The sequence below is a fragment of the Pteropus alecto genome, unplaced genomic scaffold (genome assembly GCF_000325575.1).
Source record: "Pteropus alecto unplaced genomic scaffold, ASM32557v1 scaffold196, whole genome shotgun sequence".
Lineage (NCBI taxonomy): Eukaryota > Metazoa > Chordata > Mammalia > Chiroptera > Pteropodidae > Pteropus > Pteropus alecto.
Window position 1 is genome coordinate 1632239 of NW_006439717.1, and position 16576 is coordinate 1648814.

Below are 16576 nucleotides of genomic sequence, written 5' to 3' on the forward strand. Positions count from 1 at the left end.
GATCACCATAATAGTCTAGTTAATATCCATTATCATGCACCAATTCCATTCTTAGGTGTTTATCCAAGAGTGAAAGCATATATTCACATGGGACTTGCCCTCAAATGTGCATACCAGCCTTGTTTATAATAGCCCCATGGTGGAAATAACTCAAATATCCACCAGCAAGTAAATAGGTAAATATATTGTGATCTATTTGTATAATGGAAAACTCAATAATAAAAAGGAATGAACTATGTTTACACACAACAGCACTGATGAATATAAAAATATATTGAGTGAAGGAAGCTAGACACAAAACACAATATTGTATGATTTTATTTATGTGAATTTTTAGAACAGGCAAAGCCCGTTAATAGTTATAGAAATAAGATAAAAGGTTACCTGGTGCAGTCAGGGAGGAGGCACTGACTGCTAAGGAATATGAGGGAAATTTGAAGTGATGGAAATGTTTTATAAGTTAATTGTGGTGTTACATGGGTATATATATTTATCAAAACTTGTCAAACTGTACACTTTAAATAGGTGCATTTAATTGTATGTAAATATTCCATCAATAAAGGTATTTAAAAATCCTGGGTAGAGGAAAGTTTGAATTGTTAGAGCTCCCACTGTTGTCTATTCTTGAAGGAGCTCTTACCACTTCTAAGACTAGAAACCCATGTTATAGTTTCCACGGTGCCCCTAATTCAGCCACTCTGAAGGAGGTAAATACAACAGGGACTCCTGACATTTTCTGTTCTGCCCTGGTTTTAATTGCTTGAATTCAAATCTGTTACTACTTGCTGTTCATGTCCCTCTTTTGGGTTTTGATCTCTCCTTCTTACTCATATACTTCGCAACCAATTTGTGAGTCTTGGTTCTGATTTCCCAATGCTTGTCACATATCTTGGAGGTTGCTCTTGTTTTCAGACAACTTGATTCTTTGTAATACCAGCATTCACCTGTACCCCTATCTACCTTCAGAGTTAGAAGGTGGGAGTTTTATCTTTCATTCCCTACAGTTGTATATTTGGAAGTTATTCCTCTGTTCCAGGTGCTGTCCTCCACCATTTTCATCTCCATAGTTTCTGATTTACTTCACTGATGACCCCTGCCTGGAATTTCCGGGCTACTTCTCTCATTGGAACTCTTCCTTGTTTCCATGGGCATCAGAGTATAGGTTGACATGGGTGAGGACATTACATATTAGTGCTTATTTTTTATTCTTCATAAAACTGCCATGTAAGACTGAACAGGTATTTCCAATATTCTTTTTAAAGGGCTAGTATAATCACAGAAAAGGTAGAAACTTAAATTACAAATTTGATGTTTTTATTCCTTCCTAACAAAAGCATTTAATGCCATAATTTTTTCTAAGCACTACTTTAGCTGCATCTCACAAATTTTAATGTTGTATATTTTTTAGCTCAAAATATTTTAAAAATTTTCTTAAGATGTCCTCTTTAACCAGTTTGCTATTAATTAATTAATTAAAATCATTGGGGTGACATTAGTTAATAAAATCATATAGGTTTCAAGTGTACAATTCAATAATACATTGTATGTATATTGCACTGTGTGTTCATCACCCAAAGTTAAATTTCCTTACATCACCATATATTTGACCTCTTTTACCCCTACTTCTCCCCTCACATCCTTTCCTCTGGTAACCACTAATCTATTGTGATGTCCATGAATCTGTTTGTCATGTTTGTTTGTTGCTTTCAGTTTTATGTCTCACATATAAGTGAAGTCATATGGTTCTCAACTTTTTTTGTCTGACTTATTTTGCTTAGCATGATTATTTAAGGTCCATCCATGTTGTCACAAATGGCAGTATTTCATCTTTTCTTATGGCATGGTAATATTTCATTGTATATATATATATATATATATATACCACATCTTTTTGACCAGCCGGTTATTTAGAAGTGTGTTCTTTAATTTCAAAATATTTGGGGGGATTTTCCATATATTTTTCTGTCGTTTTTTAGTTTGATTCTGTTATGATATTTTATTTTTGCTTGTATGTTACTCTTTAGTTTTATTTTGTTCTTATTGGAATTTATATATTTCTATTTTTTTTGTTTACTTGAAAATTTAGTAATACATTTTTAATAAAGTAATTAATATCTTAACCATTCCCCTGTAGAATACAAGGCATTAGGAAACTTTTACTCTAAATATTGCCTGACTTACATGCTCCTATTTTTAATAATTTTAGTTTCAAATATCTAATCCCACAAACTACACTTTGTTATTATTATCTTTTGTTGTAGGTAAGGTGTCCTAGGAAACAGATTCTGACTTGAAGATCGGTATGCAAGAAGTTTATTGGAGTGTACTTTTGGAATCAACACTTGCGTGTGTGGAAGGTGGGGCGGGTGGGGAGATGGGAAGCTAAAGGTAGTAGGATTGGTCAGAGGGACAAGTTGAACTGTGGTGCAGCCACAATAAAGTGCTGAGCCAACCTCATAGGAAGTTGGAGCTGAGATGGCCCTGCAGGGTGGTCCCCTACCGAGGCAAAGGGGCTCTCTTCCTCTGAGACTAATTCTCAGAGAGAGATTCAACCTAATGCCTTCTGTAGATAACCATCCTAGCAGCGGGGGAAATGAGTGCTTTCATTTTGTGAGGGGTGGCAGAAGTTTAGTCTGTGCATCTTATTATCTACTATAGTCTATTCTTGACTGGATGTGGCTATGTAAACGTTACTTCAGATCTCACTGAGAACAAGCCAATGATTTTATATTCTTATGAGAGAACATTACCGTTGTTGTTGTTGATTATGTTATGCCTTCAGCCATGGCAGAGGCAGATAGCTTTCCTGGTAGTTTCTCTTTGCTAGAAGCCAAAGGGCTAAAAGGGAACTTTCACATCACTTTGGAGATGATATGATTATATACTTAGAAACTCTGAAACATTACTGAAAAAATGCTAGAATTTATAAGATAGTTGGTGAGGTGGCCATGTAGAAGGTATATTTACCTTTTCTCCGTGCTAGTTATAAATACCTAGAAATTGAAAGAGGAAAATATTCACATTAACAACAAAAGTGTCATATATTTAGGAATAAATTTAATTAAAAAGCATTGACTCCATATGGAGAACACCATAAAATCTCACTGAAGTATATAAAATAACATCTGAACAAAAGAAAAAATATATATTCTGAGATTAATGATTTAACATCATGAACAATTACTTTTCTAAAAATCATTATGTATATTGTATGTAATTCTAATTTGAATGTTAACAGTTTTTTAGGGGAAATTAAATAAAATATATTAAACTTTGTATGTAAAAAGAAATTAGAATATGTTAGCATATTTTGAAAAAGAAGACTAGCATAATAAGAATATATAGACTATAGAAGGAGCATAATATAGACATATTAAGGGCCATCTATAACAAGCCACAGCTAACATATACTCAATGGTGAAAGGTTGGAATCTTTTTCTCAAAAATCAGGAACAAGGCAAGAGTGTCTACTCTTTACCACTCTTATTCAACATAGCACTGGAAGTCCTAACTGGAGCAATTAGGGAAGAAAAAAAGGCATTTAAATAAAAAAGGAAGAAGTAAAATTGTCTGTTTGCAGATGGTATGATCTTTTATATCGAAAATCCTCAAGACTCCACCAAAAGATTGTCAGACCTAATAAATGAATTCAGTAAAGTTGCAGGATACAAAGTCAACATACAAAAATCAATTGTGTTTCTACACACTAACAACAAATTATCTGAAAAAGAATAAGAAAACAATTATATTTATGATAACATCGAAAATAACAAAATACTTAGGAATTAATTTAACCAAAAAGTTGAGAGATCTGTACACTGAAAATTATAAGATTTTGATGAAAGAAATTGAAGTAAACACAAATAAATGGAAAGATATCCCATGTTCGTGTATTGAAAAGATTAATATTATTAAAATATCCATACTACACAGTCATCTACAGATTCAATGCAATCTCTATAAATATTCCAATGGCATTTTTCGCAGAAATAGAAAAAATAGTGCTGAAATTTTATGGAATAACAAATGACCCCAAATAGCCAAATCAATTCTGAGAAATAACAAAGCTGCAAGCATTACACTTCCTTATTTCAAACGAAATTACAAAGCCATAGTAATCAAAACAGTATGGTACTGGAATAAAACAGATACATGGACAAATGGAACTGAATAGAGAACCCAGATATAAACCTATGTATATACATTCAACTAATATTTGACAAGGGAGTCAGAATACTTAATGGGAAAAGGATTGTCTCTTCAATAAAGGGTGTTGAGAAAATAGGATGTTCATATGCAAAAGAATGTGGATTGGACTCTTCCATTGTACCAGTGACAAATATTAACTCAAAATGGATTAACAACATAAATGTAAGACCTAAAAGAAAATGGGAAAAAGTTTTTGACTATGGTCTCGGCAATGATTTTTTTTTGGAAATGACACCAAAAGCACAAGCAAAGCAAAAATAACCAAGTAAATTTATATCAAACTAAATAGCTTCTGCATAGCAAAAGAAACAACAAAATAAAAAGGCAACTTATGAAATGAGAGAAAATATTTGCATGTGTATACTGATAAAGGGGTTAATATCAAAAATATGAAAGGGACTCATTACAACTCAATAGTAAAAAATGAACCAACAAATCCAACCAAATATCCAATTAAAAAATGAGCAGAAGACCTAAATAGACAATTTCTCAAAGAAGACATACTAATGATCAACAGGTACATAAAAAGGTGCTCAATGACACTAATCATTAGGGGGATGTGAATCAAAACCACAATGAGATATCGCCACACCTTAGAATGACAATTATCAAAAAGATAAGAGAGAAGTGTTAGCAAGGATGTGGAGAAAAGGAAACTCTGTGCACTGTTGGTTGAAATGTAAATTGGTGCAGCCAATTTATCCTGAGGAAATGAAACCACAACCGTGATGAGAAATTTAAATCTCCATGTTCATTGCAGCATTACTCACAATAGTCAAGATGTGGAAACAACATAAGTGTCCATTAATGAATGAAAGGATAAAGAAAATTATACACACACACACACACACACACACATATACACAAAGGAATATCAGCCTTAAAAAAGAAGGAAACCCTGCCATTTACAACAACATGGATGAAGCTTAGGGCATTATGCTAAGTGAAATAAGTCAAACAGAGAAAAACAATTACTGTATGATCTCACTCATGTGAAACTGAAAACATCAAACTCATAGAAACAGAGAGTAGAATGATAGTTGCCAGGGATTGGAGGTGGGGGAAATGGAGAGATTTTGGTAAATGGTACAGACATCCAGTTATCAGATACATAAGTTCATGGGCATCTAATGTACAGCAGTGTGACTATAATTAACAATATTGTATTACATTCTGCTATGAGAGTAAATCTTAAATGTTCTCATCACACACACACGCACACACACAAACACACATGCAAATGGTAGTTATGTGAGGGGATGGAGGTGTTAACTAACCTTATGGTAGTAATCATTTCACAGTATATACATGTATCAAATCTTCATGTTGTACACCTTAAAACTTACACAATGTTATATGTCAATATATCTTAATAAAGCTGGGAAAAAATATGAGAGAAAAGCACAAATGTAGCAAATTGTTGAGAGTGGGTGAATCTATATGAAGGGTATGTGTGAGCTTATTATAATATTTTTACAATTTTACATAGTTTAAAAATTTTTTTGAACATAAAAAGTTTGATTAATTTTCTTAAAAAAGAGAATAACAAGGAAACCTTGTCATACTAGATATCAAAACATATCAAAAGCCACTACAATGAAAACAATCAGGTATTTGTATTGGAATAGACGAATATGACAAGTTGAACAGAAGAGGAAACCCAGATAAAATTTCAGGTGGATTAAAAAGTTTTAAATGAATAGCAAAACAATATGTATGTATATAAATACAAAGGTAATTGATAAAAAATGTGGATGGATAAATGGTAGCCTGTTACTATGAGGTAATGGGACAATGTACATCAGAGAAGAAATGAAGAGCAAAACCAATCCAAAAAGGAAATAAGAAAAAGTACCACATCAACAAAAAACAGGGTGTAAGATTCTATCAAAGGTGTTGATGTAAAGTTATAGAAATAGATATTTATTTAAAAATAGATACTTTATAAATTAAAAATGAAAAATCTATTATGATTTGCATAGAAACTTTTATTACATTTTGGTAATTACATACATATCAATTTGTTTTAGCTAATATATTTTTAAAAATTTATTTATTTTTATTAGTTTCAAATATACAGCACATTAATTAGACATCTATATAGTTCATCAAAAGGATCCCCGCAATGGCTCCCTCCCTCCCCTGATCCTCCATCTAGCCAAAGTATTCAAGCTAACTGCATTCCCTATGCTATGCTGTCCATCCTCATGACCATCTATCAGCTACTAATTTGTACTTCTTTAACCTTTCACCCCATTCTCTCAGCCTCCCAAAAGCCCTCCCCACTGTCCGTGACCAAATTGTCCACTATATTTGTGAGTCTGTTTTTGATTATTTGTTCTTTTTATTCCTTAGATTCCGCATATAAGTGAAATCATATAGTGTTTATCTTTCTCTGTCTGACTTAAATACCTTCTAGGTTCATCAAAGTAATATCTTTTTCCATCCTCTTCCTTTCCCCCATATAAATCCCTTTTTTTTTTTTTTTTTACTGTAGAAAAGAAATATTTTATTAGAAAGGAAAATACACTTCCAGAATTGGAAGTGGGCCTGAGCAAGAGAAGCGTGGCTCAAAAGGCCTATTCTTGTTTTTTGATACATGTTTTTTCTTCTTAAAGAAGTCCCTCCAACATTTCCTGTAATACTGGCTTGGTGATGAAAAATTCCTTTAGCTTATTTTTGTCTGGAAGGCTCTTTATCTGCTCTTCAACTCTAAATGATATCTTTGCCGGTTAAATTATTCTTGGTTGTAGATCCTGGGTCTTCATCCTGTCGAATATTTTTTGCCAAGCCCTTCTGTCCTACATAGTTTCTTTTGAGAAATTAGCTGCCAGTCTTATGGGTGTTCCCTTATAAGTAACTATCTGTTTTTCTCTTGCTGCTTTTAATATTCTTTCTTTGTATTTAACCTTGGGCATTTTAATTATGATGTGTCTTGGTGTGGACCTCTTTGGATCCCTGATTTTTGGAATTCTTTGAGCTTCCTGAGGTTTTATGTCCATGTCCAACACCAGGTTAGGGAAGTTTTCCATCATTATTTCTTCAAACAGCTGTTCAGCATCTTTTTTTTCCTTCAGGTATGCCGATCACATGGATATTTGGACCCCTAATAGTGTCCCATATTCTCCTTAACTTATTTTTATAGTCTTGGCATCTTATCTCTTGCTGTTCTGATTGTGTGTCCTTGGCTTTCCCATCCTCTAGATTGGGCATGTGATCCTTTTCTTTATTCACTTTTTTTATTCCTTTATTTATTCCACTTAATATACTTCTCATCTCAAATAATGTGTTCTTCATTTCAGACTGATTCCCTTCTATAGTTTCCATTTCCATTTTTATGTTTTTTTATTCTTTGTTGAAGTTCTCATTGAATTTATCTACACTTCCCAAAAGTTCATTGAGCGTCTTTATAACCAGTGTTTTGAACTCTGCATCTGTTATATTACTTGACTCCATTATATCTGAATCTCTGTTCTCTTCTCTCATATGGTTTCTGTTTCTTTGTCTTCCCATTTTGGCTGCCTTTCCGTGTCTGTTTCTATGTACTAAGCAAAGCTCCTCAGTCTCTCGGTCTTATTAGTGTGGATTTGTGTCATAGGTGACCAGTGAAACAGGAGTTCAGTTGCAGGACAAATTTAGCCCAAGCTTCTACTCCTCCAGGGCCACCTATTAAGATTGAGCAAGCAACCCACAGATGCTGTGCTTATAGTTGCCTCAAAAGGCCACACCAGAAACTGAGGCCAGCTGCCTCCAGCTTGAATTTAAGTGCTGCTCAGTAAGAAGCACCTGGCTCACTGAGGATATACCTGGTTGTGTCTTGGATGGGGCCATGAGTTGGAGGAGGTGGGGTTTCAGGAAATCCTCTGGGCAGAGTGACCTCTGTTATCCAGTTTGACGACGTCAGGGCTATGGCGGCGCTGTGTCTGGCGCACTGGTGGGAGGGCTCAATAGGAAACAATAGATATCGCCGGCAATTCTGTATAGAGCGAATCCCGCTTAGGCCCTCACTCCGACAATGTTTTCCTATAAGTCCCTGGTGCCCACTGCGAGCAGCCAAATAGGCACTGGTGCTCAGAGTGAGCAGGTCCGTCACAGCAAAAATCTGCTCATGGACCCGGCCCCTTTAGCAGGTGTCTGCCGCTGCCGCAGCCTCCGTGTCACTCAGCCACTCGGGACTGGGCAGCCTTGCGTCCTCACCCTGTCCTACCTTCTGCCGTTGCAGGATGATTTCTTGGATTTCTCCCTAGTTATATGGCTTGTTCATCTAGATCCCAGGTGATTTTTTCCTTGCCTCTGCTCCTTGTTTCTGTTACAACTTTGATTTGGTCGCCAGAGTGATGAACAGAGAGCCTCTATCATCTGTGCCATTTTTTTTCTCCCCCTGTTTTAGTTAATATTAAATTTACTTTTAAAAATTATTATTTATTATTATTATTTATGCCTGCAGCACCTGTCTTCCTAAGTGGTCTCCCATCCACGTACTAACCAGGCCCGACCCCGCTTAGCTTCTGAGATCACACATCGGGCTTGTTCAGGGTGGCATGGCTGTAGATCATGGGCTGTGGCTTTACTGGGGTGTGAACCCAGGATCTTCTGTGTGTAAAGCAGTATGGAACCACGTCCTGTTTTAGCTAATATTAAATGAAAAAGATGATGTTTATTTTAGTTAGTATATTTTAAAGGAATTTGTGTGTTTTTATTTAATTTGTATATTTGAATTTTTTTGTTGATACTAATCCTAATTCTCAAAAATAAATCAATGACTCATATAAGCACAAAAGTAGTTACAGAAATAGTAATGCAAATACAATGATTCAAAATAATCGTATATACATTGAGAGCAGGCCTTTGGTGTGGATATAGAATGTGAATTCACAGTATTAAATGATTTTGCAAGGATGTTTGCACAAGCAACCAAAAAAGAAAGTGCCAATAGAAAGCACTCCCTCTCCAAATCTTATTTCTCTTAAAAAACTCTAATTTAATTAAGAATTTGTCTGAAATTTGGATTTTGAGTTCGAGATCTAGCTTCATTGTTCATCTGGTGATAATTTACCTGAATTCTGCGAGGAAATAGAACAAGATGCGGCTATTAACTATAAAAAGTAATAATCAACATTATCGTGGCCCTTAGAGTGTTTCTCCAAATGGTTGCCTGTGCTCTCTCTATAAACTACCACTCACCTACAAACTACAGTTTCGGATGGCTACTGCCAAACGTGTTTTGAAGCAGATGCTTATGATTTCTTATTCTCTAGAATTCCCCCCAAAATGATTGGTTTGAGAAACTCTGATTTTAACCACACCACCTAAGAGAATGAATATAACTTCCTAGTTTATATCCGAAAAATCCAAGGTGTTGTAAATGCCTCTTCAGTGCCTTGATTCAGATCTCGGCCTGCAAACAGAGCACTTAACTAAACCTCTCTGGAAAGGGCGATTTTGGCAGAAGCTTTTTTCCGTTAGCTGTGCTCACTTCTTTCCACACACTTCCTCTTCCAGTGCGGTGATCATTGTTTGCTGTTCTTCTTTGGTCTATTTCCAAGAATCTACATCTTTCTTTGAATGTTTGTAATTGTTCCCAGCAGACATCTTCTATCTTTTTTTTTTTTTTCCAGATGACCCCCAGATATACTATTTTACAAACATTTCTAGGAAAATAATGGTTCCTCTTGTCCGAGGCACATTTATTTTCTTTTCTGCACTCTGCACTTGTGATTCCTGACCTGGATACTGCTTTTTATTGCTTACAGGGACGGGCAGAGGTACAGCTAAATTATAGGTAAGCAGGCTGCTGTCATAAGTCTTGACTTGACTGGAAGTGTAGAAGTCCCTGTGATTCCTGATACCCTGGCCCACTATTTTATTCCATCACAGGTGCTTAGTACATAGCCCAGGACAGAAGGATTTTATACCAGACTCCACTATTGAAAGACTAGTGCTCAGGACTAGCTTTTCTTATTTGTTCCTCTCCTACATGGTTCAAAGTCATCTTCTCATTCCAGTCAAATTCTCAACCATACCTCCTTAGTGTGATAGAATTTCTGTTCCTGTTCTTCATATACCCCTCTAATGCCTCTGGGTGGAATGGAGAAGAAATGCGGTGGCAGCACTTTTTCTGTTTCTGAACATAAGAAAGTCCTTTGCTATAAGGACTTTCTGCTCATCTCTCTTGGTACTCCAAGAACCTCCAAACTTGTTTTAACCATGTTACTTCATATACTGGTTATCCATGGTATAGAAAATGGGATAAAACTGAGAGGAGTTTGCCCTGATTCTGAAGAATTGTAGGGTATAACAGTTTGCAATGCCTTCAGTGTGGAAGTCTTAAATAGTTTGGATGGGATGGATAACCCCCTGAAATGTAAGAAATCAGGTTTAGAGGATGAGTCTTGACATGAAGGATGCTAACAACTATTGATACTATGACATGAAGTTTGATGTCAACAAGTTGAGGGAATTATTCAGAACTAGTACCCTCAACTCTGCTTACTCAGGCGCATGGATCTTAAAGCTCAGATCCAGATCCAGAATCTTGTTTTATAAGCTCCATATATATTCCAGTCTAATCTTAACATACTTAAATTCCAGTCTTTTCATTGGCTTGGCTCACTCTATTTTTAACCTACAGAGGCCAACTTTGAGGGTGTGTACAAGTTTCTATACAACAAATCTGTTACAAGTTATTAGTTTTGGATTTACAGGATGTTTTAATTAATGCCAGTGTAAAATCAGATCATTTAGTAGTAGTGGTGGTTGGGCTGGTAGCCTGATAATAGCTCATAGGACAGCTAGATACTGTCAAACACACTTTCCAAGTTCTCCGTTTTCCTGAAGTAAGAAGTCTCTAGATCTAAATTGTATCGGATTCTCAGAGTCTGTGTTGCCATATTCTATCCTGATTCTTGAGCCCTCAGCCATGAGCCACCATATCTAGGGACTCTTCCTGGGCTTTGTACCATATCTGGGTTGACTGGACAAGTGCCAGTTCTGATCCTGGGACCATAGCATGTGATGACATATGCTCAGACTCTTTTTACGTATTCTGTATGTCTTTAGGGGAAAGGGGAGTTAGCTGTGGACTTTTATTGTGTGCTCTGATTGCCTCACTCATATTATCCCTGAGGCCCCCTTTGTTCCTGAAGTAGGCTGGGGACATGCCACTTCCTAGAACCAACCCTGTGAGAAACAAAGGTATAAGCAAAGCCAAATGAGAAAGAAGATCATGCTTGGAACTCTCTCTGGACAAAAAAACAAACAATACCTGGTATGGACTAGAGATTAGGAGGGGGAAGGAAAAGTGTGAAATTACGGAAGTAAGTTGGCAGGCTCACGGTTTCTGTGTGGCACAACCAATTTCTCTTCATCCTCTTCCTGGATGTAGGGCATGATGCCAGGGCCCCTGAGGCTTTCTCCATGAATAAAAGGAGGTGAAGCTGAGTGGTGCCCCATTTCAGATTCTTGGGGACAGCCAAAATGATGTCTTTCCTCTCTCTGCTTCTGGTGGGCATTCTGTTCCCCGCCACCCAGGCCAAGCAATTTACCAAATGTGAGCTGTCCCAGGTGCTGAAAGATATGGATGGCTATGGAGGCATCACCTTACCGGAATGTGAGTTTTCTGCTGCCTTGCTTTGTCCCATTTTTCATCTGCTCCTTTCTTTTACCTTCCTTTTCCTTCCCTTTTTGTTTTCGCTTTCATTCAATTATCTAATAATACTCTTTTATCTTCTCTGCTTATCTCTTTACTCTTTTAAAACATTTATTCTCTTACCTTTTCCATCTTCCATTGTCTAATCCTTTTTGGAACTTTTATTTTATTTTTTTTTTACATCGAATCAAGATACTCTGCTTTGCTATAGTTGGAGATTTTCTGGAGAACTTTATTCTCTCTGGGAATACATGTTCTTATTTATGCTGTGCCTGGATATCTCTATGATAACTTTCTCATTTTTTCCCTCAGGGATCTGTACCATATTTCATAGCAGTGGTTATGACACAGAAACCATAATCAACAACAATGGAAAGAGAGAGTATGGACTCTTCCAGATCAATAACAAACTTTGGTGTAGGGACAATCGGAAACTTCAGTCAAGAAACATCTGTGACATCTCCTGTGATAGTGAGTAGCCTCTTTTACCTTGCTTCTCTGTTTTTATGGAGTCTACCCCTGGGATAATCTCCTTTTTGATGTCCAGAACATCTCTGGATTCACTGCCTTTGACTCCACATCAACTGTAGGACTTGAATTGACAATACTGAGTAAGAGGCAGTTAGAATTTTTCAGGATCACAAAATTCCCAGATTATCTTCTGAAATTCATGGGTTGGTGATCTGAGCTGTCTGAGAATCTTGAAGTGTAATATCCTGCATTTTCAGAGTAAGTTAATGAAATTGATAATTCCTCCATAGATGCTTCTCACCTAGGAGGAGGCATTACTGAATTGGCTTTCTCATATAGAAAGGCAACAGACATAAGTCTTCATTTCAGAGAAAGACCAGACTTACTAGATCCAGGGAAGAAGGAAACTCATTACCTTTCTGGATAATACTTAGCACACTCATTTTGTTCCCTGTAATTCCTGCCAGAGTTCTTGGATGATGACCTTACTGATGACGTGATATGTGCCAAGAAGATCTTGGATAGTGAAGGAATCGACTATTGGTGAATCCCCATTCTATTTTCTACTTTCTCCTTCCCTTCTTTCTTCTCATCCCTTTAGCTTCAGCAAGACTCTCCTTTCTCCCTGTCTTATGGTAATTTAATCTAGAATATAGTCTCTGAAACAACACTCATAGAGCAGACTCAGGTTTCCAATTTTAAAACCCCCTCACTCCACCCCTGTTTGGCAATTTCCTAATAAGAGTTCCCTAATAGAGGGCTGAGGCCCAGCCTCCTTTCACCTGGACTCAGACATCTAATTCTACTTGTTTAGTCCTAGACCCTAAAGCATCCTTTGGTATTACTGTATACTTTTCTAGCCCTACAATTTTCTTGGAGCTTTAAAAATAGACCCTACCCCATTAGGTGGCCCAGTGTCCCTTTCCATCTGGCTAGAAGGCTTTCTGTAATTTTCCCATATTCTTCCACTTCGGTACTCTTGGGGATAAAGCTAGATGGAAGTTTGAGCTAAGATCCAGTCAACCAACTTGCTCCGTCTCCTTTCCATTATCAGGTTGGCCCATAAACCACTCTGCTCTGAGAAGCTGGAACAGTGGCGCTGTGAGAAGTTGTAAACGCCTGTTGTCCTTGCTGCTTCTGCCCTCTTTATGTCCCTGGAACTCTTCTTCCCCTACCTCGGTTCACATCTTTCTACTTCCCTGAAGCTAATTTGTCTCTGAGACCTGGGCCCTGTAGTGACACCACTGGACAGTTTGAGGACTATTCTCCAAGGGTGTGTGACTGGTGCACTGGACTTTTGACTCTCACTCAGGTGCCCTGATGGCACTTTCACTACAACAATGGTTTCCACCTCTATCCTAAATAAAGGGCCTGATTTTGAGTGACTGGCTGTATTTTCTTCCTGAGGGGAGAGGGAGGAAATAGGGTAAGTGGGTGGACACTAAAGCCATAGTTCATGGTTTCCTTTTATCTCTACTACAGAGGAAATAAGCTGGACTTAGAAAAATGGAGGTTCTTTTCTGTACCAATTCAATTTAACAAACTTTTATGAATCACCTAGCATATTCAAGGTACTATAGAGGTGATTCAAAGTTTGGCTAAAAGTGTTAGCAAAGGACTAGCAAGAGAGATGAGATAAACAATAAATAATTATAATACAAGGGATAGTGTCATAAGCATCATGAGAGAGGTTAGAAATGTGCCCTGAGCACTCATAAGAGGAAAGAGAATTCATATTTGGGGGTATGTGTGGGGAAAAAAGGGATCAAGGAAGAATTCATGAAAGGAGTGGCATTTAAATTGGTTTTGAAGTAAGGGTGGGATTTTGACAGGTGGAGATGTGGGATGGGAAAAGGACAGCAAAGGCAGAGGGCTCCGAGAATCTGAAATGGGTGACTTGAGGGGGCTGAGCGATTTCTCTACCTTTGAGACAAGGAAATATCCTTCACAAAGAGCTGTGAGAGGAACTGTCTCTGGTAACCAGAGGTAAGAAAAAAAGACACGGTCACTTCAGCAGTGGAAGAATCTGAACACCTGGGGCCCTTTGCTTTGTACCCTGCACTTTATTACTCCTCCTTGCTGCTTTGCTTGGTTTTAAGGAGGATTTTCACAGAACTTTATGCATTCTAATGATTATGAGAAATATGAAAGAAGGAAAATCAGGAGATTTGAGTCCTAACGTCTGTTTCTGCTACTTGTTGATGGTTCAAACCTAGGCCAGTCATCTTTGTCTTCTATACTTCAATTTCTTCATCTTAAAATGAGAGTTTTGATCTAGGTGGTTTTTCTGAGATCTCTTCTTCCTTTGACAATCCAACATTCCAAGACTCCAATTTAATTTACCACATTTCTGAATTGCTGAGTTATCTTCTAATTTCTGTCTTCTTCTTCCTGCTTTCCTAAGATGTCTAATATAGCTAATTACACTTCTCTCACCCCCTAAACCCGTTGGGGCTTTACGCAATCGGTCCTTACTTCTCTTGTTTCAGAGACTAGCAGCTCCCAGATGAGGCTCCCATGGCCTGTCTAGGGACCTAGAAGACCAAGCAAAGGATGGAGAGGCGAGCCTTCCTCTATATTTAATGAAAACAAACTCTCAGGAAATAACTTGATATTCATCATATATTTTAGTGTGAATTTAAACACAATGTGATGTGTCTCTCCAGAATATTGAATGTCATTCTCTTCCTAATTATGGGACACAAGGTTTTTCCTCAAGTCTGCAGTGTTTTAGGAGTTACCCCTGTGTATGAGCGGATGGGAGAGGGAAGGGTTGGATGGCCATTCCTCTCACTGAGCTCACACATCTTTTATTATCTTGCCACAGTTATACCCTCAGGGAGTCATATGCTCTGGAAAATATAAGGGGCCAGCTCCATCATGTGGCCAGAGCAGGAATAGTTTTTTTTCAGCCCCATAGCCCCAGCCTTCATCTTACAGAGAAGATCAAGGAATTTCACCTGTAGGTATATCATATATGAGGCTAGCTGTAATCTTCACAGGCTGAAGATTGCTGAAAGAAACTGACAATAAATTTACTTGCAGAGAGGATCTTAATATGAGGGTCAGAGGATCAAGGACAGAGATAAGTCAAGGAGCTAGCTGGGAGGTAATCTTGACTAATGCAGAGCTCTTGGCCTTTGGGTAGAAAGAGGACTTGGAACAGCTATTGTTTTCTTCCTGAGAACTTTTTTTGGGAGCTGAATGGGAAGTGGGATGACAGCTGAGCATTCATTCTCCTCATTCCTCTAGGCCTGGAACGTCTTGAACCAGGCAGAGAACTGAAGTGGTCTAGGCTAAGGTGGGTGGTGGAGAGGCTCAGGGAAGAGGCTGCTAGATTTCACACCATTCACAGAGCTCTGTGTGAGGAGGACTCAGGACAAAGCCCCCAAATATGGATTCTCTTTCTCACTTTCTATCCCAATTTTTCCTCCCTGCTGTTTTTCCCTGACATCTATATTGTTGTCAATTAAAGAATTTTACTGGATAAAATTAAATGTTCTTTTTCATATGTTCCTTCTCTCACTCCCCCTTCTCTCTCATTCATCCCCCCTGCCCTCCACACACTTATCTAAAACTAATTGAAAACCTATTAGGTGACAGGACTATTCTAGACACTGGGGATACAGCAGCTGTTAGACAGAGGCTTTGCTCCCAAGACTTATACTTTAGAGGAGGATATTCACCTCTTCCCATTTTCTAGGATCATCAAAGAGAAAGGACTCTTCAGATGCATCCATTATTCATTCTTTACTTTGTCAACAAATAGTTATTGAGGATTTGTTATTTTGCAAAGCTTTACTTTAAATGTTACTTGCTAAGAATAAAGACAACAGGAAACACTATTTTATTTTATTTCTTTCTAAGTTATGGAGTTATAGTTCTTGCCAGAAATTTTTTGGGATGAGAACATAGGAGAAGTTGGGTCTTATAGTACCAAGATGGGACTCTCCAAGAATGCAGTGAGATATTTTCTAGTGGTTGAATAGGTTGATTTACACTTTGTGCATAGGCAAAAATAAAAGAGAGAGGGAGAGACAGAAAGGGGAAAGGTAGAAAAGACAGGAAATGAGAGGAAAAAGCAATAGCTGTAGAAATGGCTGGTGAATCTGTGAGGATTTTCTTGTGTGGTGACTGGGCCCACTGTGGATCGGTGTTATCTGGTCTGTGAAAGTTTCCCTGTATTGATTGACTAGGCAGGGGGGCACTGGGGTCAGAAGAACTAAGGCTTTTTTTTTAGGAAAGAAT

At 37.5% G+C, this 16576-nt stretch overlaps 1 protein-coding gene across 1 annotated transcript; it reads left to right on the forward strand.

Annotated features, from left to right (window-relative positions):
* Positions 1 to 11685: 11685 nt before the first annotated feature.
* Positions 11686 to 13443, forward strand: LALBA (lactalbumin alpha). Its single transcript, XM_006916836.1, has 4 exons — positions 11686 to 11818; positions 12170 to 12328; positions 12796 to 12871; positions 13383 to 13443. Exons 1-4 carry the CDS (start codon positions 11686 to 11688, stop codon positions 13441 to 13443), a joined length of 429 nt encoding a protein of 142 aa, XP_006916898.1.
* The last annotated feature ends 3133 nt before the right edge of the window (positions 13444 to 16576 follow it).